General features: G+C 34.5%; 1 protein-coding gene across 2 annotated transcripts in view; it reads left to right on the top strand.

Moving 5' to 3' along the window:
- The window catches only part of SLC44A5 (solute carrier family 44 member 5), a 330443-nt gene that overhangs the window by 234362 nt on the left and 68395 nt on the right, over positions 1-27686 (top strand). For both annotated transcript variants that reach the window (XM_079128981.1, XM_079128980.1), the window contains exon 3: positions 25626-25699. In XM_079128981.1, the coding sequence (XP_078985107.1) occupies positions 25626-25699 (74 nt within the window). The remainder of the gene's footprint in view (positions 1-25625; positions 25700-27686) is intronic.

Here is a 27686-nt window from a genome sequence, read left to right as displayed (position 1 = left end):
TTAATTAACACTTTTAGTTTCCCAGTGAGGTTATTAATCACTGTGCTGTTTAGTGACTTTCTGATCTATTTTGTGTTCATAGACCATGTCTGATTTCCTAAACTTAAGTGGTATCTATCTTGGTTACAAATCAACTTCAGAGTTAAAATTAAAACAAATAAAACTTTTAGAGAGTGGTTAAGTATCATGCTTTGGTGGTGACTGTAAGAGCAATGGGACTTGCAGTTGTGGAGTAGAGCTCAGGTGTTGAACCTCAGATTTAACATAGGAAAGAGCTTTTGAAATGAGCTTTGAAAGATGGGTAAGATGAATATTTTGCAAGAAAAGGACAAATTGTTCCAAGTGAAGAAAAAAGGCACCAAGAAGAAAAGAACGAAGTCGTTAAAAAAAGCATGTGGAGTGCTGTTCTGAACACAACTGGCCCAGTTCTTTCAGTGGATCGATCATATTGACTAATTGTCTTGATATTGTGTAGACATAGTGTCAGTGTGCTGAAAGAAAAACACAATATTTTTGGTCAATATCCTTAATTAACTTTTGTTGCCTGAGGGTGCCAAAATGTGAGAAGTCAGTTGGTCATGATCTTATAGTCTGAGACCTAAATATTAATTCCTTTAAAAGTGAGACGTCCATAGGACACATGCTGAATGGTTTTTACCTCCCTGGAAATGTTTAGGGTAAAATATGCTATTTAGTAGTTGGAATAGTCATAAGAAAGGAGCATTGTATTTTATGGAATCAGTTCATTTATTTACATAGGCAATACGTGAGGATAGATGATTCAAACAGTAGAGAAAGGGCATAGACTCCCTAATTCCTCAGAATTCCACTGCAGAGACAGTGAGCTTATCATTGCCTTCCGTATTCAAAGAAATATGTGCATTTAGAAGTATATATTTATATATGTGTGTATATTTGTATTTCTTTTTCTTTATATAAATAAATAGCATACTATAATAGTGTTTTATACTTTTTTTAACCTAACTATCTAGAGATATCAATTCATCAGTACATCTAAAATAGCCATAGGAGTTTGAAAAGAGGCCTTGAAGGAATGTTTTGGATTGGATTCTTAAAATTTTACTATTATCTCTACAATTTAAAGAAGTGGTATCTTTAATACCCACCTCATCTTCTCATATATAAAAGTCAAGTCCACATTTACCCTGTCTACCCGATTTACTCTTTTAGCAGAACCAATTGCTCTCTTGTCTGAGTTCTAAAAATACTTCACTCATTGTACATTCCCCATTTATGATCCTAAGAATATTGAATATTTTTATTTGCTTCTTTTTATCCATGGATAGATTTTGAATTCCTTAAAGCTTTTATTTTTCTCTGAATCTTAATTTGTTGTTGTAGGTTATGGTATATTATTGGTGCTCAATAAATATTTGCTCAACTGAAAATAAGTGAAAATCCTTTAACCTTAATTGTTCATATGGTTCATATTTTCTTTCCTTGTGATTGTTATTTGACCTGAAATATTCATCTTCTAAATGGTAACATTTTAAACCATGAAACAGGAAAAGAATTATGGGCAAAAAATAAAGCAAAGAAGACACATGAAAATATTTAATGCAATGCACTCTTTTTAAAGTTTTATAAGAAGAGATGATGATTCTCTCCATTTTGTGTCATAGATTACTGAGGGGAGACATATGGTCAAAATAAAACTACAACTTCGAAATTGGAGCAATGGCCCATAGATGTGTCTGCATATACACTTCTTGAGTCTATTTCGTGATGTATGCATGTGTTTGTGTGATGTTCACAAAGATGCTTCATGTCAATTATTTTGAAAATTTTCATGTTTGGCTTATTCAAGCAAAGACTTCTTTAATAACATCATGGATTTTGTTGCCATGATGTAAGACTACAGTGATATATTTTCATTTATTTATGCCCTGCTCATTTATATCATTCTCCTTTGCTTGCAATATTTAATAGAACTTTTGATGTAAGTGAAAAATGTTGAAAGAATTATTATTTGTTCATATTATGAAGCTTGTGGATCTAGTTTAACCATCCTTACCCAGAGCATGAGCATTTTTCTTTGCTTTGCTTTGAAGATCATTTAAACTCATCCTTTAACTGCCTCATTATGTCTTTCAAAAATATAGTTCTCATATAACAACTAATCAGGAAATTCAAAGTGTTTGAAATATGTTGGGAAAAACAGATGTTTGCTATTTAAAGCACTGCAGATGATTGTTATTTCTTTTTCTAGTCAAAAGACGTTCACATCCACTAAATAAATGTATTGTCTTTGAGTGTGCGTCCTTCTGTGTCACAGTGGTGGGAAATCTTCACTGCTAGAGTTAGAAATGAAAATGTTCTGCTAATGTTCTGCTTAACTATTCATTTTGCACAGTAGGGAAGCTTGAGTTAGGAAAACATCAGTAAATTTCACTCTTCTTACCCTAACATGAAAAATAGGTAATGGAAATGTTAGCTGTAAGGGGCTCTCAAATACTAGCTTGTTGAATGACTTCAGTAGACACTTTTTTCTTTCTTTCTGTTTTTTTTTTTTTTTTTACTCAAAATAAACTTGCTTGATTTTTTTTTTAGAAAGACTAAACTTTACAGTTGAATTAAATGTTAACATATTAAACACCTGAGCCATGTAAAGCAGAGTAGAAAGGATCAGACAACCCTTTAATTATTCATTGCATTCAATGATAGAATTTATAAGAATTATTATCATAATACTTTTGTGAAATAGATTCATAATAATCATTTGATTTTTTTTTCAAAGAACCTTACAGTTTTTACTCAGCCCCCTGTGTTTTTCTGGAGAGGGCAGAAATAGAGGCCTAGAGAGGTGAAGAGGCTTGGTTAAATCAGGTAAAATCAGGGTTTGAATCCAGATCTCTAGGTTATGAATTTAGAGTTCTTACTTCTATATTTCTCCAAAACCATTTCCTGGTAAATATGATACTTTTCATTTCAGTGCAGCATTTTGTTTGTTTCTGATTCTGCTGAGTAGAGTAGCAAGCTCAGGGTGAGAGGAAATCCATATTTATGCACTGGATGGAGAAAGAGGAAAAAGAGAATTGAGACTGATTCTAAATTGAGGTTTGTCTCAAAAATATTCCAAATTTCTAATTTTCCCTGGTTACTGAGTACTTCTGAAATGTCTCCAAAATTACCAAGTGTTCTCCCAATTATTTAGAAAAATTAAGAAATATTTTAGGGAAGTCATGCCAGCATGCATGTAACAATTCCAGTTCTAATTTGGCATCATTATAGAGTCCACCTGATGAATTGGGATTTAAAAAAAGAACAAGAAATACAGATTTATTTATTATTCTTGGCTGTATGAAATATTGAATTGTTTTTTTAAACAACCCTTTTAAATATCAATTTTAAAAGCAATGCAGCAGATAGTTCACATTGTTAACATCACAAATGGGAAATTTGAAATTAAATTTCCTGTGAAAGTACCATCAGTAGATTCAAAAAAGTTTATATCTCAGACACCTTGGAAACAAAGGTGATGCAATATGGACAACTGGACTATATAACTGAGAAATCCTGTGTAACTGACAAAGACATGGCTATTAAGCTTTAATCAAGGGAAATGGGCTGGGGAAATAGCTCAGTATGTAGAGTGCTTGCCTTGCAAGCACAAGGCCCTGGGTTCAATCCCCAGCACTGCCTAAATAAATAAATAAACAAACTGGGGGCCGGGGAATGCTGCCATAACAAATGCCTAAAATACCTAAACACATAGAAGTAGTTTGGGGACTGACAGAATGCAAAAAATATGTACAATAACCTTTCTGGCAGGGTATCCCAGGTCAGTAAAAATCCCAACTTCTCTGGAGACTGAGGCAAGAGACTCTCAAATTTGAGGGCAACCTCAGAACTTAGCCTTGGATAAATATATACTAACTGGGTCAAATGGTGGTTCCATTTCCAGTTTTTTGAGGAATCTCCATACTGCTTTCCAGAGTGGTTGTACTAATTTGAAGTCCCACCAGCAATGTATGAATGTACCCTTTTCCCCACATCCTTGCCAACATTTATTGTTGCTTGTATTCTTGGTTGTTGCCATTCTGACTGGAGTGAGATGAAATCTCAGTGTAGTTTTAATTTGCATATTTCTAATTGCTAGAGATGTTGAACATTTTTTCATATATTCGTTGACTATTCATATTTCTTCTGTGAAGTGCCTGTTCAGTTCCTTTGCCCATTTGGGTTATTTGGTTTTTGGTGCTAAGTTTTTGAGTTCTTCATATATTCTGGAGATTAATGCTCTGAGTTAAAGATGGCAAAGATTTTCTTCCATTCTGTAGGCTCTCTCTTCACACTCTTGATTGTTTCCTTTGTGTGAAGAAGCTTTTTAGTTTGATACTGCCCCATTTATTGATTCTTGATTTTACTTCTTGTGCTTTAGGACTTTTGTTGAGGAAGTTGTGATTCCTGAGAAATAAATGTTTTCGTAGTGTCAAAAAGATATAAATAAGCATCATAATATTATTATTATTATCTTAATATTATGCTACTAAATTTCAATTTACATTTTCTCCTATATATTATAATACATACATATCGACAAGTCTATTATATAGAGATTTCTCTCTCTTCTTCTTTTTTTTTTTTTTTTTTTGCTCTACCATAGCAATTTAACAATAAGTAAGAATACTTACTTAGAATCCCAGCATGATTTTCTGAAACAAGGTCATGTATCACTAGCTTATTGTGCTGCTCCAATCTTTTACTTGAAGGCTCTTGAGGGATTTGTGAATTAAGTTTTTCAGTGCATTTGAAAAGCTTCCTTGGTAATTGGACAGAAAAAGACCCTTAAGTATAAGGTCATCTAACTAAAACTGTTATTTAGGTCATATACCACTTTAATGTTAAGTAGTCAGGAAGACACAAGTATAATTAATGATCGTTAGTATTTCATGAGTAACTGTCATTTCAAAATATTGCTCCCATTAGGGAAAGTGAGCAACTATTAATATTCAACCCTTTGAATTATAACTTAAAAACAAACATGTCCTCAGGCATACAGAATGGATCTGACCTCTCTCAACTTACAAGAAAAAAATATTTGCGTATCTTTGATTCGTTCTTTGATGAAGTCTTTTGGAACAAAATTCATGGATATATCTTTCCATACAAATTAATAGCATGTTGTATTTAGTCTCTAAAGGCCTATCACATGATTTTGATATTTGCTACAGGGCAAATTAATTATAAAATCATACTTTTAAGGTATCTTTCATTTCTAGGTTTTGTATGAAGAATTCCCTTGTCCTTTATTGTTCATTTTGCCTCCTAAGAAGTTTTCTGATTATGGACATTTTTCCTAGTCAGATACAGTTTAATAGCTTTCACTGTTATTTTTTGAATGATCTCTGTCTCTTTGAGGCTGGTAAATAGGTAGTCTTTCCTACATTTAAATATACACTTCTTTGTAAGCTCTAACCCACTTGAGACTTCCATGCCATATATTCTGGGAGGTATGTTTGGATTATGTATAATGAGCCCATTTTTTCTTGCCTATTAGTAATTAGCTCTTCTTTAGGCTCAAAAGGGTCTATAACATAAGAAAAGGAGTAGAGTGACATAGGGCATGGAAGGGATTTAGGGAGTAGAGAAGAATAAGTTTCCAATTCAGGTGTAAAAGCTAAGCATTTAACAAACTTGCTAGGATGGTTGTTTTATTCAGTTTTGTGTCACTATCACTGAAATACCCAACAAGAACAACTTAGAGGAGGAAAAATTTCTTTTTGCCTATGGCTTCAGAGATTCAATTCATGATTAGCTAACTCCATAACTCAGGGCCCTAGATGAGTTAAACATCAAGGTAGAAAGGTGTGGTGGGAAAGCTGCTCAGATTGTGACAGCCAGAAAGTGGAGAACTCCACTCACCAGAGACAATATATTAACCCCAAAGGCACACCCCTAGTGATCTTCTTCCTCCAACCATGCCCTACCTGCTAATAGTTACCACTCATTAATCCATTCACATTACTAGTCTATCAAATGAATTAAATCACAAATTAGGTTACAGCTCTCATAATCTAATTATTCCAACACTGAACATTCTTGCATTGTCTCATACATGAGCTTTTGGGGGACACCTCATACCTAAACCATAACAATGATAAACTGAAAAATTTTGAAGTGTTTTTGACATTTAAGTATTTTACCCTGTTTTCTATTTTTTCTTTTTCTTTTTGGTACCAGGGACTGAACCCAGGGGCGCTTAAACACTGAGCCACATCCCCATCCCATTTTTATATTTTTATTTGCAGACAGGGTCTTGATAAATTGCTCAGGGCCTTGCCAAATTGCTGAGGCTGGCTTTAAACTTGGGATTCTCTTGCTTCAGCCTCCCAAGCCACTGGGATTCCAGGCATGCACCACTGTGTCCCACTTATCCTATTTTCTTTAAGAATATCTTTTTTCCTTGCTAGGATAAAGTTTTGTTTTGCCTGTTATATTTTAGAAGTCTTACACTGAGGTTCTCATGATACATAATCATTGTATACTCTATTCCCTGTGTTCCACATGAAGACAACCCAACCTGCAACTCCCTGTTAGAGTTATTCACACACCTCTGTCCTCACTGGAAGAGTGATAGCAGGGAGGCAGAATGTGGATATAGGCTTACTTCTCTGGGCTTCTAGAGAGTACATTTCAGGAGAATAAAGGGCAAATCTTGTGTCTTGAACCTATGAGCCTTTTTCTTTGCTGATTTTAGAAGAATTGATAATGATTTAAATAAATTTATAACAAAATATTTTAATGAAAGTAAACACATTTATAATAAAGACATTTTAATGAAGGTAAGAATTTTCTTCACCTTTTAATACCACCTCCAAGGAGTAGATTGAGAGCCATCATTGAGGTCCATACTGTAAATAAAATCAAACTAAAAAAGTTTTGTAACAAAATTTGAGAACCTTATCAGTCTGGGACTATGTTTATAAAATTTTCTACCATCTCAGTTGGTATGGCAGCTAGGACAAATGTCATTTCCTGTCTGCTACTCATATATTCAGAGAAAACATATTTGCCCAAGGATTGTGGGTAGGGAAGGAAAGGAAAGATTGTATTTCTTTTTATACAAATATTAATGTATCTCAAAGCACATAGAAATCTCTACAGAATAATATGGAGCTAAATAAAAATCAACATATGCACTGTTTATCAGTCTAGCATGTAAATGTCAGCTTGTCTAGGTCTTTCAGGGGCTTTCTTATTTGATAGTCTTGATGTGCTTTTGACAAGTAAACACACACCTCTAAAGATTTGCAGATATAGAAAGGCTTTGAAAATATGGGATTGGGAAATATGTGGTGGCAGTGAGATTTGGGAGTGAGATTTGAACTGGATATTTAGGATGAAGAATAATAGATTATATATTGTCGCTGAAGAAAAGGAAGCAGGGCTTTGTCCTTCACTTTACTCCAGGGCTCATATCCCCATATAAAACAGTTGACAAGAATACCAAGGAGACCATGCAACAGGGGAGCTACAAAGACTAATGCTGGCCAAGAGCTCTGGACTGAAAATGAAGTTTAGAGTAGAATATTTAAGAGAAAACCAAGGGCGATACCTCTACATTGAAAGTCAGAAGACAATGTGGGCTAACCTGGCATTTGCGTCATTTTCTGCCCCTCCTGGGGTTTTATTTATCCTGAGATTCAAGGACATGAAGCCTCAAGTCACTATAAGAAATGTTTATATGCATGTCATAGAATTGCATTTTTCATGTAACTTATTGATCTGTACTTTAGGATAAAATTGACCAAGTTATTTTGCTTAAAATTAAATATGCTCACAGAAGTGAAATGTTTAAACGTATATTTTAGTTTGATTTATATGGCAGATTTAAAATGATCTTCACAATATTTTTTGAAAGAGGATTTACACTCAAACAGGAATAGGTTCTGGTCTAGTACTACACTACGAGAAATACTACTTTGCTGGTAGTATGAACTTAATATTTGTGTACCTCAAAATTCATATGTTGCAGTCTAAACCTCAATGTGATGGTATTTCGGGTATGGAGCTTTTGGTGATAGTTACGTTTAAAGGTCAGGAGGGTGGAATCCTCATGATGGGATTAGCACACTTACAGGAAACCAGAGATCTAGCCCTCTCTCTGCCTTGTGATGATATGACAATAAGGCAGCCAACTGTAAAGTAGAAACAGGGCCCCAACTAGGGCCTGGCCTTGCTGACCATGCTGACACATCAACTCTCCAGCCTCCAGAACTGTGAGAAATAATTTTTTAAGTCACCCAGTCTAGGGTATTTTGTTGTAGCAACCCAAATTGACTAAGACACATAAGATTCTCATTCTTCCTACCATGGTTGCATTTTAAAGTAACTAATAAATCTCCTTTGTTTAATAGTCTCTCCTTAACTGTGTGTGGAAAGGAATTTTTATAAAATCACAAAAACATTGAGAATAAGTGACTTACCCAACTAGGAATCTGTAACACTTAATTTTCAAGTCAATGTTATGAATATCAGCAACCAGTAATATATACTGACTTCCAGTCCCTTTTCACTAATGTGTAGGGAAACTGGCAATATTTCTGTCCTTGTTCTGGTTTAAGGCTTTCCTAAGACCTGCTGTTGCCCTGGTTCTGGATCTTGCCAGATCTGCTGTGTTCCTGCATATTCTGTCTGTACCTGCATAAGTCCAAACTAAGTGGATACCTTCCTGGTATCAGAGATTAAAAAGTGAAGCATGAATAGTCTTTTGGTATAAAATTATACTTTTAAAATATGTAATATTCTAAGTTCCAACTTGGAAGATCTATTTTTCTAGTTTTCTGTGAAGTCCATTCCTTAAAGTATATATTTTGTCTTTTCTGTTTCTTTAACTCCTGAGATTTTCTTAATTACTAATACACAAATTTGTAAAAAGCTGGAGTTGTTTCAATAAAAAGAGGCTCTGCAAAAATGTTTGCTAACAAAAAGCCTCCCATATATTTTGCAGTGCCTGGAAATGTCCTCCATGCATTTTTGGAGTTGGAGAGGGTAGATCATTGATATCATGGCATATGGTGGGTTTGAAAATAAGTTTGGTTTGAATGTTACCACAAACAGTCTTAAGATTACTTAGTTGTCTTTTGGCTGCTGCCTGTGACTGCTTGCTGCCTCCTGGAGTTTTATGGTTGAATCTTACACATCTGCTTTCATGTGAATTGTATAGGCATAGCCTGGAGACAGTGTGCTTAGATAGTGTATCATCATTTCTTTCATAGCCACATTAAATCCATCTGGTAAGAACAAATACACCATCTCATAAGGGGCAAAAGGGGGGAGATATAAAAAGAGGAAAGAGGCATTCTGCACTATAATAACTCAGAATACTTACCTACTCCTACTTTTAATCAAAAAATTTACTACTTTATACAACAAGTTCCAAAGGAGGTACATTCACTCATTCATTTATTCATTCAACAATAACTTATAAACTTTTAATTAGGCAAAAAATTGGAAGTAAGGATACAGAAATGATTAAGTCCCAGTTTTTACCCTCAAGTTTTCCACAGTCTAGTGATAGAGACAAGTAGGTACAAATAGTTAAGAGATAGTGCTGTAGCTGAGGTAAGGAAGCCCAGAGGAGGGAACTGATTTTTAACCTAGTGGGGCCAATGACTGCTTTACAGAGCCAGTAACCTTTAACCTGGGTCTTGATATTTTGACAGACATTAAGGATGATAGCTCTTTCAAGACAGAGAAAATAGCATAACAGGCTGAGTCATGAAATCAACAGTTTTTAGGTCAAAAACAGTAAAATATCAGTAATTTCATGTGGTTCAGCAACATAAAATGCTACTAAGAATTAAGAGTGCATAGGTTATGTGTGCAAGTGGATCAAGGACAGAAAGTAATTTTGAGCAGCTTAGTAAGAGGCAGTGTAAGAAATTTGGGTTTTATTTTGTAAGTAATTGAAAGTCATAAAGGAGTTTACCAATGGGTTTATCTGATCAAGTTCTATATTTGACAAAATGTGGATGATGGGTTAGAGAGAGAGCAAGAGCCATTTGGAGGCTGTGGTAACAATCCAGATAAGAGATGATGAGGTTTCCAACTGCACAGTGGCAGGGAGACTGGGGAGGAAGAAACAGAACATTATAGCATGGAGAATCAGTAGAATTTATCAATCAACTAGATGTGGAAGGTGAGCAGAGAGTCAAGAATGGCAGAATATTTAGCCTGAATGAAAGAGTGATTGGTGGATAGAAACAGACAAGAAGAAAAAAGATTAGGGACTTCTGGGAGCAATAGATAGTAAATTCAATTTTGGACATTTTAATTAAGAATGAAGGCTGGATATGGCGGTGCATGCCTGTAATCTGAGATACTCAGGAGGCTGAAGCAGGAGGATTAGAAGTTCGACGTCAGCCTCAGCAATTTAGCGAGACCCTGACTCAAAACATAAAATAAAAAGGGCTGGGGATATGGCTCAGTGGTTTAGCGCCACTGGCTTCATCTCTGGTACCAAAAAACAAAAACAAAAAAAGCAAAAAACAAAAAAAACAAAACAAAACAAACGAACAAAAAAACAAAGGGGTTGAAACTCAGGAGAAAGGTGAGAACTGTTCATGACTGAAGTCTTGAAAACCGTGATATAAATGAGTTCACCTTAGGTTAGCTAATAGAGTTGGAAGATAAGAGATTATGATAGAGCCCTGAGATTAGGCCAACATGACACAGACAGAGAAAGAACAACTCATGAAGAAGATTAAGTACCAGAGAGATAAGAAGAGGTCTGTGTATGAATTTTTTGTTTTGTTTTGTTTCGTAAGATCAAATAGATATTATAAGGTTGGAATGCTCAATAATTAAGATTTCCTAGAAAATTCATGTTTAGAAAATTCATGTTATATCATATATTGATCTGTTTGGTAAAACGAAAACCAATATTAAATAATATTGGGATATTTCAGGCCTTGTTACATGTTAGAAAAACTGAATTTTTTATAGACTTGGTTCAAACTCTTAGGGCTCCTAAAGCTTTTTTTCTTTAAAGTTTTTGCATATGCATGCACATATAATTTGTTTTAATAATTTATAGTGCAATCCTTGTCAAAGTTCCAGTTCTCCTCTTTTTGTGCTTTTTAAAACATGCACACATGGACATACACTCCTCATCCACATTTTTCTATGAGGATTTCTATGTGTTTTAGAAATGTTGATTAATTAACTTGCCAACTCTGTTGTGGAGAGAAAAAATACCTTTGTGCTGGAAACTAAGGTAAAGGGGCATTAAGAAATTTGCCCGGTGTTAACTATATGGAGAACCAAATTCCAGACAATGATTCTCAAAACAAATCTGTACATTAAGGATAAACCCCAGACTGAGAAGAGACTGTATTATGAGTATCTTCCTGTTTGCACCATGATGAGATGAGAATGACTGAAAGCTGCAATTCAACCACTTACAATGAAAACTTCATTCCACTGAGAGTGCTCTTAGTGAACACAAACTAAAGCAAACAATTGCACTAATTTGACATCCATATTTAAAATCAAATACAACAGATCTAAATTCTGGAGAGTTACCAGAGTCCAGTAGAAGTGATGTTTCAGAGTCAGGGCTGGTCTGAAGTTATTCCATGCTGATTCCTTGAGAATTCCAGTTACCATTTCTTATACTTGCATTAGTTAAGGTAAATTCAAGCCCCTTATGTGCCTGGCCTATTTTGCTATACCCTTCTTAAATCTTTAGGGCTATCTCAACCATCATTATTGCTACTTCTACAACCCTACAGTCAATAAAAAACTGAAAGATAGGCTGCTTCTCCACAAACTTGGACACATTGATCCAGTAACTGGAAGATAAAGCAAGATTCTACAAGTCTTCAAGCTTTTAATAATAAACCACTATAGAACTCATACAATTTTTGCATCAAAATACAAAAGATGAGGGGCTAGGGATGTAGCTTAGTTGGTAGAGTGCTTGCCTCACAAGCACAAGGTCCTGGGTTCAATCCCGAACACACACACACACACAAACACACACACACACACACACAAACACAAAAACCAACCAAACAAACAACCAAACAAAAAAAAAAAAAACAAAAGATGATGCTGTTTTGTTTCCTATCAGTCATGCTTAAGTAGCACTGGACTGGAGGTTTTTCTAACTATGACCCTTCTGGGACCAGGATGCATAGATGTGAAGTTCAAATGGATTCTTCAAGTGTGTAATGGGAGAGATGGAGAGACACATGGTCTATGGAGTAGATTTTTGGTAGCTGACAAATATTCTAGTAGAAAGGATTTAACTATTTAAATGTTTTTAAGAAGAGAAACAATAGATACAAAGACCAGATTCCTGAACACTTTGCTCTAGTGCTCAATCTTTATTATTGAACTACTAGAACTTTGTGAACTCTAAAGTAAAAAATAGAGGAATTAAATAAATTTAAGATAAATTAATACTATCACCCACTTGATTCTTTCCTTTTTTCTCACACACAAAATAACTTTATAAATTAGGTATGTATCTGCTTTTGGATTTTCTTCAAACCCAAACTGATTTTGATAAATTTCCTTAATTGTATATCTTCTATTTTCCTTTTCTTATACCTTAAGTGAACTATTTAAGTTTGTATTTTTTCCTGATCTCATTTCTCTAATTTTTTTTCTTTTGCCTTTTTTCCTTCTCAATCTTTAATACATTGGATTTTCCTCAGGAGCCCTATTCCCTCCTCTCCTGTTTTCTTCTTTAAAACCCTTTTCAACTTATTTCTGTCTTGGTTTTTTCTTGCTTTCAGTTGTCACTTTTCTCTCTCCTTCCTTGTCCTTTACCCTATCTTTGTTGAGTTATATGCAGTTGACAAGAGCTAGAAACAGCACAATTCAATGACTTGTCACATACCTTGTTAATAATGGACAGTCGTCTACAGCCAGGAGCATTCAGGGCCAGCTCTCTTTTGATGTGGCCCTTGGGGACTAAAACCAACAATAGAGCAATCCCTTATGTCCATTGCAGAAAAGACAGATGCCCACTAACTACATTCACAGCAGAAAACTAAAAAAATAAAGTCTTTGGTCTTCAAAAGCTCAGAGAAAACCCACTTTTATCAAGTCGATATAATAAAAAGAAAAGTGGAACAGAGTGCTTTGAACACTGTAGGGGAGATAAATATAAGATTTGGTGCTCAAATTATACATAGCATCCCTTTTCCCCTTTGAGTTAAAAACCATTAGAGAGAAATCTGCCTCACATCTAGTTCAGTCTGTGAGGGATCTTTGTGGAGTTGTAAACTGCCCCTGTGCCATGGCATTTATTGTCACACTGTTCTGGTGGCCCAGGAAATCGGATATGCACAGGAGACTGGTGATGCTGATGAAATAGAACTAGCCCAGGTTCCATGTGCTCCTGTGTTGCCACCATCCTAGCTCAGTCCTCATTCTCCCAATCCTTACTTTCTGTGCCCACCTTTCGCTTCACAATCCTTTCTGCATCCTGGTGCCAGATGGAGTTAACTAAACTGCGGCTTTTGTTCTCTCATTGCCCTATTCGAGCACTTCTGGTTGAAAATGAACTGAAATTGTAGACAGGAATGACTTAATTTGTGAAATGGTGTGGTGTTGGTAGTAGCTCTGTTTTAGTCAGCATTTTTGCTGCTGTGACTACAAGACCTGCCAAGAACAACTTTAGAAGAGGAAAAGTTTATTGGGTGCTCAGGGTTTCAGAGGTCTCAGTCCATAGACTGCAGGCTTCATTACTCAGGGCTTGAGGTGAGGCAGAACATCCTGGCAGAAGAGTGTGGCAGAGGGAAGCAGCTCAAGATATCACACCAGGAAGTGGAGAGAGAGTTCAATTCAACAAATATAGACCCCAAAGGCACACCCCCAATGAATGACCTCCTCCAATCACACCCCACCAGCCTATAGTTCCCACTCAGCAAATTCCTGTCAGGATTAATTCACTGATTGGGTTAAGGTTCTTACAAAATTAACATGAGCTTTGGAGGGACAACTAAGATCTAAACCATAACATTTTTGTATCAACTTAACAGGATTCTTGTAATTGTCCAAATGAGATAAATGTCAAAGCTAGTCATGAAATTCGATTTTTTTTAACATCTGAAATGGTTCACTGTGGATTCCTTAGTAGACACAAATCTTCACATTGAAGCTACTAAGTCTCCACATGTACAGACCACCCTCCTCTTCTGCTTTTCACTCCCTTTTCTTCTGTTTTGCTCGCCCTGGCTCTCTGACATCTCCCAGGAAATACACTAGTCTTAGGGTGGACTCAGGGTTTTTGCACCTGCTTTTTCTTCTCCCAGAAACATAAAATCCACCAACTCTTCAGAGGACCCTTTCCTTCTTTCTTTTTTCAGTACTGATGATGGAACCCAGGGCCTCATGAATGCTACGCAAATGCTTTACCACTGAGCTATATCCCTAGCCTTCAGAAGGTCCTTTCTTACAACCCTGTATAGGCACACCATCCTCAATATTCTCTTTCATACTATCGTATTTGTTTTCTTCCTCACTTTTAACACAATCTGTCATATTTTTCTGACAATTGATCTTTGCTTATTTATTGTCTGTTTCCCACTAAACTGTGAACTGTATGAGCACATGTTGCCTGTTGCCTGTCTGGTTCACCAGTCTATTCATGGTGTCTACTATGGTACCTGGTCCAGAGTAGTTACCCAATTCATATTAGGCAGAAAAATGAACAAGTTAATTTGTGTGTGTGTGTGTGTGTGTGTGTGTGTTTTACAGTAGTGATCATATTATCATTTATATCCAATAAGAATTTTAGCTAACTGGACATTTTTGTTTCCATCATCTAAGTTTAATTTTGCACCTGTATTCTTATATGTCCTTTTGCCTAGAATGAACCTCTGTTCTCGTCCAGTCAAAATCTTATCCATAATTCTAGACTCCAACCAATTTCCTGTGGTTAAAGTCTCACAGACTCTAACTCAATTCATCTTTTCCCACTCTAACCATCTAATTCCCTTGTGCTTATACCACTTGTTTCCTCTGTTCTTTAAAATGTACTTATTTTTAATGTTAATCTTTTTGGTGTGATTGTTTCTGTTTTTAAAATCATGAAATTAGAGTCTTTGAGGGTTAGGGTTGTGTTCTTTTCCCACTCTATAGCTTCTCTCTCTGGCAGTCTAGGCTTGCTACCCTTATCCTTCTCTGTACACACACACACACACACACACACACACACACACACACACCATGCACATGCATACATACATGCACACATCTCACCCGAGTAGCATGGATGTTTTCCAGACTATGGATTCTTTCCAAATTACCACTGGAAAAATTTGCTAGGGAGGCTTTATGAAGCCCTAAGGAGGAAGGACTTACATCTGCAGAAGCCCTGGAAAATATGGTTCCTCTATAAGCATAGCTCAGAATGACAGGAAAGAGAACAGTAATAAGAACTGAGACCCCTTATGCATGCTGAATTATAGTGCTTTGTTGTAAGAGCACTTGGGACCATTCTTGGACAAAATTAAGTATAAAATTGCCTAATGATTCCCAGACTTACTATTAAGGTGCTATTCTGAGTATGCTATGTTGAAATGAAAAGGACTTACTAGTACAGTTTGTGAGATATTTCATATCTAATAATTTTAAAATATATGAATTTTTTATCTCAATATGCAGCTTATGGCAATTGCAATTGCATATATTTACTAGGGCTGAATTTAAATTTCAAATTCCATTCCATTGAACATGAATGTCAAGAATTATATAAACAATTGAATATGAAATATAAAATCATTCAGTGATAAGCTCTAACGACTTGCTGTTTTGCTGTTGATATTAGCTCTAGAATATGCTTGGCTGGAAAATGAATCTCAGTTTGATTTACTTTAATTCTGTGAATATACAATATTCAGTTTTCCTACACTAATCTTATAAGATGTTTAGTGTTTAATAAATAATAGAGAAAATCACCCATTTTGCTTAATTCATTTGGGTTGACTGGAACTTATTAAAATAGGACAATCTTATTTTTTATGATTGTTTAAAATAAATCTCAGTAGCCTATGTATTTGGGAATTGGTCTCACTCAACATTCATTCCAAACAATCTCTTTTGCACAAACTAAAAAGCTAGAAAGCAAACACTGAATTTGTTTAATGACCTTCCAGGTAGGGATGGCCATGAGACATGGTAATAAAGAGCTGAAGAAGAGACTTTTCTTTTATAAATAAAAAAGAAAGCCTTATTGAAGAGATTCAGGTGTGCTCACTGTGACTGTCAACTTGTGACATGAGGCATAAGCATGAAAAAATGTGTATGCTAAGGATGAGGTGGCAGAAAGGCGACATGAGTTGAGTCCCTAATGGCATCACTGAATGATGCACCACACCTGCTCAGGACTTACGACTGCAAGACTTCTGGCTGGAGACAAAGAAATCCTTTGGAATTTAAGCTGTAATTTATATCTTTAAGTTTTCTTGGTTTTTCAGTGAAACACATTTCTTATCAGTTATGTCATGTAAGTTTAGATTTAAACTAGATAACATGGAAACTATATTTAATGATTTCAAATCAATAGGTATCTAAAGAATAATTTTTAAGCCCCTACAAAAATTGCCTCTCTTGTTTTTTTAATAATAATGACCCCATTGCTATAAAAATGCTGTGCTATTGTAGAACCAGCTTGCAGATAAATAGATTGGTAAATATTTACATAAAATAATTTATGAACCACTTTGGGTTCTAACTCAGTGATTAGAATTTCCCATTAGAATGCTTGGAATTTCCCATTTTGCTGCACAATTTGAGAACAAAGGGACATGTCACTTTTATACATTTTTTTGAAATAAAAGATGTCAATATCTAATATTCAGATAACACTTTCATTCATTCATTCAATAGTTTCATATTGAATGCTTAAGCTTCTTTGCTATAGTCATGCCATGAAAGGTCACTGTTCCTTATTATACCAATTCACAAAATCTGTCCATTTTCTTCCCCAATTAGTAGAATCCTCCAATCCAAAGAAAGATTTGCCAACAGCATTCTGATCCAATGCTTGATACTTCTTTATGCCAAATATGTCATGCTTTCTTTGAAAAACAAAATAATTGCCTAACCAAATAAAAGTGTTTATGACAGAGAAATACTGTTTTCTACATGTGTGAATTATATTATAATGGCCATCATTCAACTTTTTGCTCAAGAAGAGTAGGTATATATATAATACAGTATGGCATTTTCCTTGGGATATATCCTTAATGATTTTATATCTGTAGCTTGTAGTTTAATTTTTCTCTTAAATTAATTTTTTCCCCACTGCATTCATTTTAGTGGTTAATAGCTGACATAACATTTTAGATTATTTTTAAGGGGTGCCAAATCAATACACAACTTTTAAAAAATTATTACTTTTCAGTTGTGATTGGCACACAACTGAAGAGTTGCAAAGAATGCACAGTAAAGGTAGTCTCCCTCACTACTTTCCTAGCTATGGTTTCTCTTCCCCAAACAACTGCTAATTCCAGGTACTTGTGTAATCTTACTCAAAATTATGTAAAATTTATTTCATTGAATGGACACTGAAACAATGAACACATATAAAATGTTTTAAGATTGAAGTGACATAAAGACTAAATGTTCAAAGCTACATTTTTGTCTTAACATTTTGAAAGTATTATGATAACTATTGAAGAATCTGTAAAAATTTTAGGATGAAGATAATAAACATTCAAAGCAGATGCAAAGTTCTGAGGCCACTGAATAAATATTGTTTTATGGAAAATAACAGGTGTTTTATTACTTAGACTCATTGTACACCCATAAAGAAAATGACTTATGAAAGAGAGATATAGCATCTTATCATACTTAATGAAGTTTAGATTGCAGTTTTTTTCATTTCCTCTTTTCTTGTTTTTCATTTCTTTCTTCAAACAAGAATGAGTGGTATATATTTTGTAAAAATAGTGAGATTATTATGTACATCATCACTAGGTAAAGGTATGATTTATAAGATATTGTAGTGACAAAGTTATAGACACATCTTTTCTGCTCTGCTCCCATTTATGAATGTGTAGGCAAAAAGAAAGATTAGTTAAAAAACAATCTCTTCCCCCATCTCTCAACTTTTAGTAAGTTTTTGTTTAAAGACTATAAAAAAAGTGTTTTGAATTTTATTCAATGATCAATAAAAAAGTCAAAAAGGAGATAAATTTGTAAACATTTTATTTGAGGGGTTTATAGAGAAATCAGTGTAATGAGATAATTCATCAGACTATTCATAGTTGTCAAATATTGATGTCTTAGATTATTGTTCCTAGTCTGAAAGTAGTTTGTGTTCAATGTGAAAGTTTAAACAAAGCAGAAAAAAATATCATACAAAATCATACTACCCAGAGATAAGGACCACTTACATGTTCTGCCATCCTATACATTTAGCATATCAATATATATATATAAACACTTATACTGGATATGTTTTATTCACATTCTATATGTTTCATACTATTTTCACTCAGTAAGATTATAAATATTTTTATCATCTTTATCATAAACAATTCAATGCTTTAAATTTTTATTTAAAAACTCTTACTACATTTATAATTATTTCCATGATATAGATTACAAGAAAGGAAATTACTGGGTCAAAGGGTATGCAATTTTCTAAGTCTCCCATCATGAGCAGGCAATATTTTTTATTTACTTATTAAAATCTTAGGTGATAAATAGTAATCTCATTTTAGTGTGCTTGCCTCTGATTATTAAAAAAATTAACTATCATACATTATTAGGAGGCCTGAGGGTGTTTTTGATAGTTGAATTTTAATATCCATGTCAGCTGTTCCAGGTATGAGAATCTTCAGAAGTTCAGTTGTTTTAACAAATATTTTAAAGCTCCTATCCTGTGTGTCTAGGTAGATTCTATCCTATTCCAAAAAGATTAAAGAGTGTTCTAAGTTGGTGTGGATTCCCACCTTGTTGCTAACTTTGAACTGATGTCCCATGGCTATTCCAGAGCTTGCTGACTGTGCACCTTCCCTATGGAGTACCTTATGTGTACAAAGCCAGATATAACATGCACAATAACTGCAATCTGGATTTCACTTTAAGAGCAATTCATGGAATGGATTCCACCACCGGCAGATTCTTAAATATTATGCAAGTTTTACAAAGATAATGAATAGTAAGAAAATTTTGTCTGATCTTGCTTCATTTTTGACAAAAGACACATTTATACAGGCATCACTTAAACCCCCTATGAAATATGGGATTTTACAAATAGAAAATATAAATCATAACCAGTTAAGGCTATTTTCTCAATGCAGTGGAATCCCAAATACAAGCAGAATAGAATAAAAGATTAACAGTGAGCTATGGGACATTTTTAAGACTTGGTTATTCATAGAAACTAACTAAATCAGTTAATATGGTCTAAAAACTTTGAAAGACATTATCAATATCATCCTATATATTTTTCTTAGAATATCAAGTTATTTGGCATATTTTAATTTTCATCAATAGTTTAAAATGTGTTAAATAATAATCCTCCAAAATAAAGACTCTCTTCTTATGATTGGATGCCAGAATTACCTTGAAGACATTTTTACAAATTTTTAGAAAATTTGAGAAACTTGCATTATCATCGAACACCTGAAAATACAGGTTCATGTAATTAAGTGCCTTCTCATTAAGTTTCTAGTTTTAATAACTGGAATTCTTCAAGATAGTCTTAAACCCCTGATTATGCTTATTAAAATGACCAGTGTAATGTGCCTCTAACTAAAACCTCAGTACATGCACACACACACACACACACACACACACACACACACACACACACAGATGGAAGGTACACCCTAAAGCTCTCGTTTTGGGAATAGAATGATAGAGAACTTTTAGACAATGTGTCTGAGAAGGAAAAGAGAAGTTGGAAACTTCTTCAAGCACAGGTTCTTAGAGGATGCTCCTCTCATGAAATCATGATGTTTTCTTTTAAAAGCGAAGGGCAAGAAAATAGAGGTGAAGTGTGTTTTAAATTGCTTAGAACTCTACCCCGAAAAAGCCAAAAACATTTTGAGTCATCTAACTAACATCAACATGGATGATCTGTTTAATTCAAGCCACATTCTGTGTTTGCCAAGTATATCTCAGTGAAGCTTGAAAGATGGCCACAAAGTACACTGTCTTCTAACAAAAGCCTTGGGGAAGTGAAGCAATCATTCTATTTCTTGGGGCACACTTCTGTGCTAAGATTATGAGGGGTAAACGATGACTTGGTGGCATTGCTCAGAGTGCAACAGAACCACAGAGGAGACGTTGGACTGTAAAGGCAGCCTGTTGTAGAAAGATGTGCTCAGGTGACACCTGGCACTTTCAGATGAGAGGTAGCTTCCGTTTGGAATCCCTAAACCGACTCATTAGGCTCGAATGATGATCTGTGAAAGAATAATGACTTTTAGGACTTCCATTCTCACTTTAATGCTTAATGACCTTTCAGGATGGTTGGTATCTTTGGAATTTCATTTGTCACAAAAAAAAAAGACGACTAGTAAATGAATCTGTTTCAGGACAAGGGTAGAAATCTGTCCCTGAAAAAGAAACTAAATGACAATAGTTAGGGAGTAAGAGTTGGGGTGGGACTGAAATACGTACTCATCAAACAGAATTCTTATGATCTCTGAATTAAATATAGTGGGGTTTTTTTTGTTGTTGTTGTTGTTTTGTTTTTAGTGATTTTTATTTTATTGGGGATAGAAATTTCCAAGCGGCATACTTAAGCTTGACTAAAAACTTATATCTTGAGACAATACCTTTAATATGTTGGGTCAGGAAAAAAAAGAAGATCTGAGCTTTGAAGCACAGCACTTTGATTTTCACCAGAGCCTGCTTATGATACATTCAGAGTTGTGTCTCACTAAATCATCTGTGGGACAGAGACCACTGTATGTCTGTAGCTTGCCTGGATCTCTGCTAAGTAGTGCTGTAGACTGAGCTAAGTATGACTGAGGCCAGAGGTCAGCAAACTTCTTCAATGAAAGTTCAGGTAGTAATTATTTTAGCCTTTGCAGGCGGGGTGATTTCTAATGCAACTCTTATACTTAGCTATTATAGGACAAAAGTAGTCTCAGACAGTACACACCTGAAGGGTATTACTGTTTTATAAAAATTTTTATTTGTAGACACTAAAACTTGGATTTTGTATAAATTTCAATAGTCACAAAATATTGTTAGTTTTGTTTTTTTAATCATTTGAAAATATTTTTTAAAAATTCCCAGTTCACGGGCTATACAAAAGCAAGTAGTAGATTAGATATGGCCCATGGACCATAATTTTGCCACCCTGGTCTAAAGAAAATATAGTTGCTTAAAGATATAAAAACAGAATTTCTATGGATCTATAGAGATGAGAGGGGGGTCTCTTCTACATGAAGGAGGTGACATTTGAGTTGATTTAAAGGATAGGATTTTCATAGATGGAGTGGAGTACCACACCTAGGCACTTGTGAGAGTAAAGGGAGCATTCTTTATGGTTATTCCAGGACCACAGGTGTAAAATCTGACTGTCCCATGCCAATGAGGACATACAGTTGCCCCAGGAGGGGAGTCTAGATATGTCATCAGCAGAGTAGTAAGCCCCTCGTATGATCAAAAGAGAATGCACTGCATATCAATGAATGAAAGAGCTCAAGTTGGTTAAAGTATGTGGAAAAAGAATCATGGAAGGTAAACTAGAAAAATAGTCTGGGACCCACAAGGACTAGACATCTATATTCTTAAACATGAAACTAAGACATTTGGAAATAATTATTAAGTAGGTGGTGGAGAAGCACTGAAATTTTTAAACAATAAAATGAAGTCATCACATATCATTGATATCTAATGTACAGAGAGACTTGGAGCAGACAGAAACTACTTGCAGGAGCCCAATTAAGAGACCATGGCAATAGTTTGAAGAGAGAATAAGAGAACTTGGACTGAGTCCAGGCAATAAGAATACAAAGGAAGCAGTGGATGAAAGACACATCAGAGAGAAAGAGTCAAGATAATTTGCCAATTGAATATAAAAGATACACTAAGAAAAAAGGAAATGAAAGGACGCTCCCAACATTTTAAGTCTAGGTGACTGGAGTTGTACTATATTTGTGGGTTAGGGATGGGAAGCAAAAGAAAATCTGCAAATACATATATAACTCGGATCCTATTCTTACTGAATTTAGAAAATAGATGCAAAGTAGTAATAGTGCTTCTGTAACTTAACTTTTGAAAATACTTTCATCCCAGGGCAGCTCAATCTGGATAAAGTTCTGGTGGCTCTCTGATAAATGTGAGTGTGAGCCACTTGCTTTATAAATATGGGATTTTGACTTGGAGGAAGAGTGAGGAAGAAAGCTAGAAATATTTCTCTATAACTATTCTTTCTTTCTTCTTTCTACGACCCAGTGGGATGCAACCCATTTTTAGCTTAGTACAATGGTTCTTAGTGCTTGCTGTGAAAGTAAAAATGAACCCACCAGAGGAAAACATACAGCTATGACAGTCCTTTAGCCAGAATATGATTCAGAATGACTTTTACCCATAGCTTCTATCATACAGTTATGTCAGTACCTGTGCTGAGGGTTTTTAGAATTATTCAAATTAAATTCTTGGTTAAAAAAAAAAAACTCATTTCCTACAGAACATTTGGGAGCATAGAGGTATCTTGAAGTTAAAAAAAAAGATGCTGCAACTTCTAGAAGTTCTGTTGAGCTTCTGTTATATTTCTTTACTCACAAAGTGGTGTTCAAGCTATATTTATATTTTGTCCAAAAACAATTTTCAGGTAACTTTCTAAACACCACTTTTCTTCTCAAGAGAATATATCTGAAGAAAGAGAAACTGGTAAATAAATGCAAAAAAAAAAAAAAAAAAAAAAAAAAAAAAAACAAACACCCAGATAATTGTAATTACCTAACATACATGCACACACACAAAAAACACCAATTATTATTATTATTTGATTCATTGTACACAAATGGGTACGGCTTTTTATTTCTCTGGTTGTACACAAAGTAGAGTTACACTGTTTGTGTAATCATACCTGTACATGTTTGTCTCATTCCATTATCTTTCCTTCCACCTGCCCTCTCCCCACTCCTCATTTCCCTCTACACAATCCATCCTTCCTCTAGTCTTCCCTTACCCATTCCCCCCTGCTTTGTATCATCCTCCAGAGATGAGAAAACATTCAGCCAAAAAGCACCAATTTTTTTAAAAAAAAGAATTTCTAAAACAAAAAAAGAAACCAAATCAATACCAGAGAAAATTGAGAAATATTAATGTTCCCACTCTTTGTGACTCTTAAATTTTGTATTCATAATGTTCAGTTTATTTAACCTTCTCCTGTGTTTAAATAAGATAAAATTAAGCAGTACGGCCATGGGCCAAGTATAGTTTGCTACTTCTTTAAAGTAGTTTGCCAGAAAACCACAACTAACTTGAAGGTGTTGTCCTCACTGCCTATGGACTAGAGCCAGCCCTGCTGCCACACACAGACTTATGGTGAGAAAGATCTAAAAATTCTGTCCCATGAAGGGAGAACCTACAGGGGAAACGGTTGTGTGGGCATGGCCTCGTGCCTAATGCTCTATTGGGCTCCCAGCACAGAAAAGAAAGAGAAATCATAGTGTATAACCCCATCTGGAGTCAAAATCTAAAGGGATGCCTGTTCTGCAGTGCCAGTGGTGAAGGAGTGTGGGTTTTACTCATTGTAAAATTCCCATTTGAACTCCTTCCTTTGCATGATGACCTGTACTTTAATATTGGTAAGCTCCTTTCATTCATTTTTCTAGCATTTTTCTGCATAGGTCACTTTTCTGACCCTGTGCTTACTACATAATATTATAAATATATCACATTACAATAAAAAGTAACATTAAGCCATTTAAATATACATTAAAGTGTATATTATGTGTAATATAAATATATAGATATAAACACTATTGATACATAATGCCAGGTGGTGAGTGGACCTGGCTCTGCTGCAGATCACAACCCTGTCTCCTCTTCCTGATAATTATGATCACACAACAGGACTTTGACAACTTCAAGATTTCTAATGAAAGCACTTCAGTGTTCCTTCTTTGTACCCTTGCCTACATTTCCTATTAGGTGCTGGCTACTTAACAATTGTGCTTGCAGGATGAGACCCTGATCTTGAGTAGGATGTGTCAGAATGCACGTGAAACAGATCTCTCCTCACACCCAAGAAGGGTTTTGCTTTCAGTGGTTGTTAAAAAAAGAAAAAGTAGAGTGCCTGTTTTCTTCTCTTTTTATTATTCTCAAAATTCTGAAATACAAATGAAATTTAAAATTTCTGGGTTTAAATTGAATTTAAACAAATGATAATTTGTTTCTAGATTGGACACAGTTAACTTTATGAAAGATCCATTTCCTATAAAGAATTATAGGAATGGGTGCAATTATTTTCATACATAGTTACTTTGAATCTTAACAGAAAATTTTAATCAGATTGACCTAACTAGTAGATTGAAAAGTTTAGACACTGGGGACCTATATATTTGCTTGCCTCTATAACTACCTCTCATACTTCTTAAGTATGTTAACTCACCTTACTACCTCTGCTAACCAAAATCATTCTTAGGAAACTCACAAAGTTATATATATGAAAGCAAAAAGTTGTAACAGGACTTTATCAGTGTAACTGGTACCATGTCTATTACTGTACAATTATAATTCATTAATACTACTGTACTATTGCTACCACTTAAAAATAGTGTGAACTTCACCTGCCTGTGCTGAAAGATCAGAGTATCCATATGCCCTCAAGAGCTAGAACATTTTGCTATGAAAATTTTCAAGTGCAACTTTTAATACTGTCAAAAGGGACCATCTTCTTCTTTACTAACAGATTTGTCATTAAGTTTCAAATAAAGAATGACAATGTTGTCACTTTCATAGCTTTGACATTCCAAAACAATTCTAAATTAGGTACAATATTGGGACAGGAAATACTTCATTTGAAAACCCTGAGTATCTGCTGGATGCTGGCATGACTTGGGATCTTTAGCAAATCACTTAGTCTCTCTGAGCTGAATTTGCTCTGAACCTAAGTTGACAATATCTAGCTTACAGAAGATCTGGAAAAGTTAAAGTTTGGAAACATTTTTAATGCTTTATATACATTGTTGTTAGAATAGTTATAACACTATTCCCTATAAATAGTAATTCTTTCTTTAACAATAGTACCGTTAAAATGTGTGTGTAGAAAGAAAATAAAGAGTGTAAGAATAGAAAATGGCTAATAATTCTATATGATGTATTGGAGAGACAAAGAGGAAACCTATATAATCTAGTAGCCTAATTACATTTCAAATTTAAGAAAAAGAGCTACTTGATGGTGGTGTACTTTGAACTCTAAAAATATTTTACAAATAAAGAACCAAAAGAGAAGGAATACCAAGAATTCTGAGGGAGTTTCTTCAACTGCGGAACCATGATCCCTCCATTGTTACTGACATCTTTGCAAAAATACACCTTGTTTGTCAGAATTTTTGCATGTAAAATGACACTATTATTATACCTTTCCTCTATATTTTGGGGCAGTAAACAAGTCATTTGGTACTTCTTTTAATTCTTTATTCCATTTTTGTCTTTAGGAATTTTACAGATGTTCTGTGCTGCATGATCTTCCTGCTGTTTATAACGGGCTACATTATTATAGGACTTGTGGGTGAGTAGATACAGGTTTAGATGATGTTTAACATTTGCTAATGGAAAAACTAAGTCAATTTCACATTTGAAACTTCAGTTATTTTCTTCCAAAAGCCTTTTTTGTTTTCTTCTGTTTTGTTTTCTGAAAGAAATGTACCTAATCAGGACTCACTGAGTAGCAGACACAGTACAAAATAAACAAAGCAGTCTAGTCAGATGCAAATCAAAGTCATTTCAAGTTGTAAAGAAGGAAGAAAAATACTTAAGTCCTCTTTTCAATGATTTTTACTTTTGAAATTATATTAAGCAAATAATTACATTAGTGTTGCTGTTTACTAATAAAAACCAGGGCCTAGATCACTTTAATTAATATGTGAATCTATCTTTTATGAGAAAATTATAAAGAAGGAACAATTATTAAGCATTTTACCATATATCTCTGGGGAGATAGCTCAGTCGGTAGAGTGCTTGCCTTGCAAGCACAAGGCCCTGGGTTCAATACCCAGCACTGCAAAAAAAAAAAAAAAAAAAAAAAAAAAACATTGAATGAGGCCTGTTCTTTTTATTCTCCAGAAGGAGATGTCTTGTTATTTACTGTTAAAGATTTTTTTAGAAAGTGAAAATAAAGAAGATAAATATAGAGATTTTTTATATGGACTTTTTTAAAGCTATCAAATTTATTAGTGTGGATATATTCTGTAAAAAGTCTTCACAATTGTTTGTAAGTGTAATATATACACATTTTTCCTCTGAGACATGTCTGATCATTTAGATGCCACCTTAGGAAAATGTGATAGACTATTGTTAGAATGAGGGCTGTGAAAGTCAGATATTAACTTGTAGTACAAATAAGTAATGGCATGAAATTAATGTGGATAAAATATATTAGCAGAAAATTGTGCCCTACCTCAAGAACAACTCAAAATTCTTTTCCCTAATCTTCAGGTTTTTCTTCTAATAAGAGAAGCACTTTGAGAACAGCAATTAAAAATAACTTATAAAAGATAATTTCCATATTATCATGGAAAAGCTACATAGAATTGGAAAATTCAAAATATTAAGACAGGAAAATAGGATAAGGGAGTAGAATATAGTTCTGTATGGCATTCAGAACATTCCTTTGTTCTTTCTTAAGTATTTTAACTTCTAAATTTTAATGTAAGCATAGAACAATGTATAATCTGTAAGTTACATATTACAATAAAATGAATTTCTTTGTATAGCAGGTAGAATTTTAGCTCTTCTTTCTTGTCTATGGCTTTGCTGGATTTTATTTTTTTGTCAGAGTTGAATAAAGAAGGAAGATTTGGCATCAGGCAGACCTAGAGTTTTCCCATATTATTTGGTGGATTTAGGCTGGTTATCTAACCTAAGTTTTCTCACTGGGAAAGTATAAAAACACTGTTTGCCTTTCAAAGCAAATTTGTGAGGAACAAATGAAATAATACCCAGCTACCCTAATAATGCTGTGTTACAGTAGTGGGTAGTAATTTGTTTGCTACCATTGTGCAAGCAATATATTCTGAATTTTAATAAATTTCTTTTAAATGTAATTTACTATATTCTTTCTATTAAAACCCATAATTTTGGTTATTAAGCTTGAATGCACACAGGAACTTCAGAGAGACCTCATCCTGTGACCAGAATCTTTCCATTAGGAGGCCTTATTCCATAATCAGATAAATATCTCCTCCATATCTCAAAGCCAGCTGGATGTAATTCACAGAGGAATGCTTTTGTCCTTATCTAGAACTGGAAAAACCACATAACAGAGGAGAGTATGCCATCTTTTACTCTGGAGCAACACAAAAAAAGATAACTTTTGTTAAAGATCCCTAGATCAAATTTGTAAATGTCTTAATTCACATATAGATATTAGAGGATAAATGTCCCTCAAGGAAAATCTATGTTTAATACTATAATGACTTAATGATCCCCCAAATTAATCCTGATACCTTTACTTGAAACAAATGACTCAACAAAGTCACTAAGTATATATGCATTGC

The sequence above is a fragment of the Sciurus vulgaris genome (genome assembly GCF_902686455.1).
Source record: "Sciurus vulgaris genome assembly, chromosome: 1".
In the NCBI taxonomy this organism is placed as follows: domain Eukaryota; kingdom Metazoa; phylum Chordata; class Mammalia; order Rodentia; family Sciuridae; genus Sciurus; species Sciurus vulgaris.
This window is presented reverse-complemented; position numbering and strand designations above follow the sequence as displayed.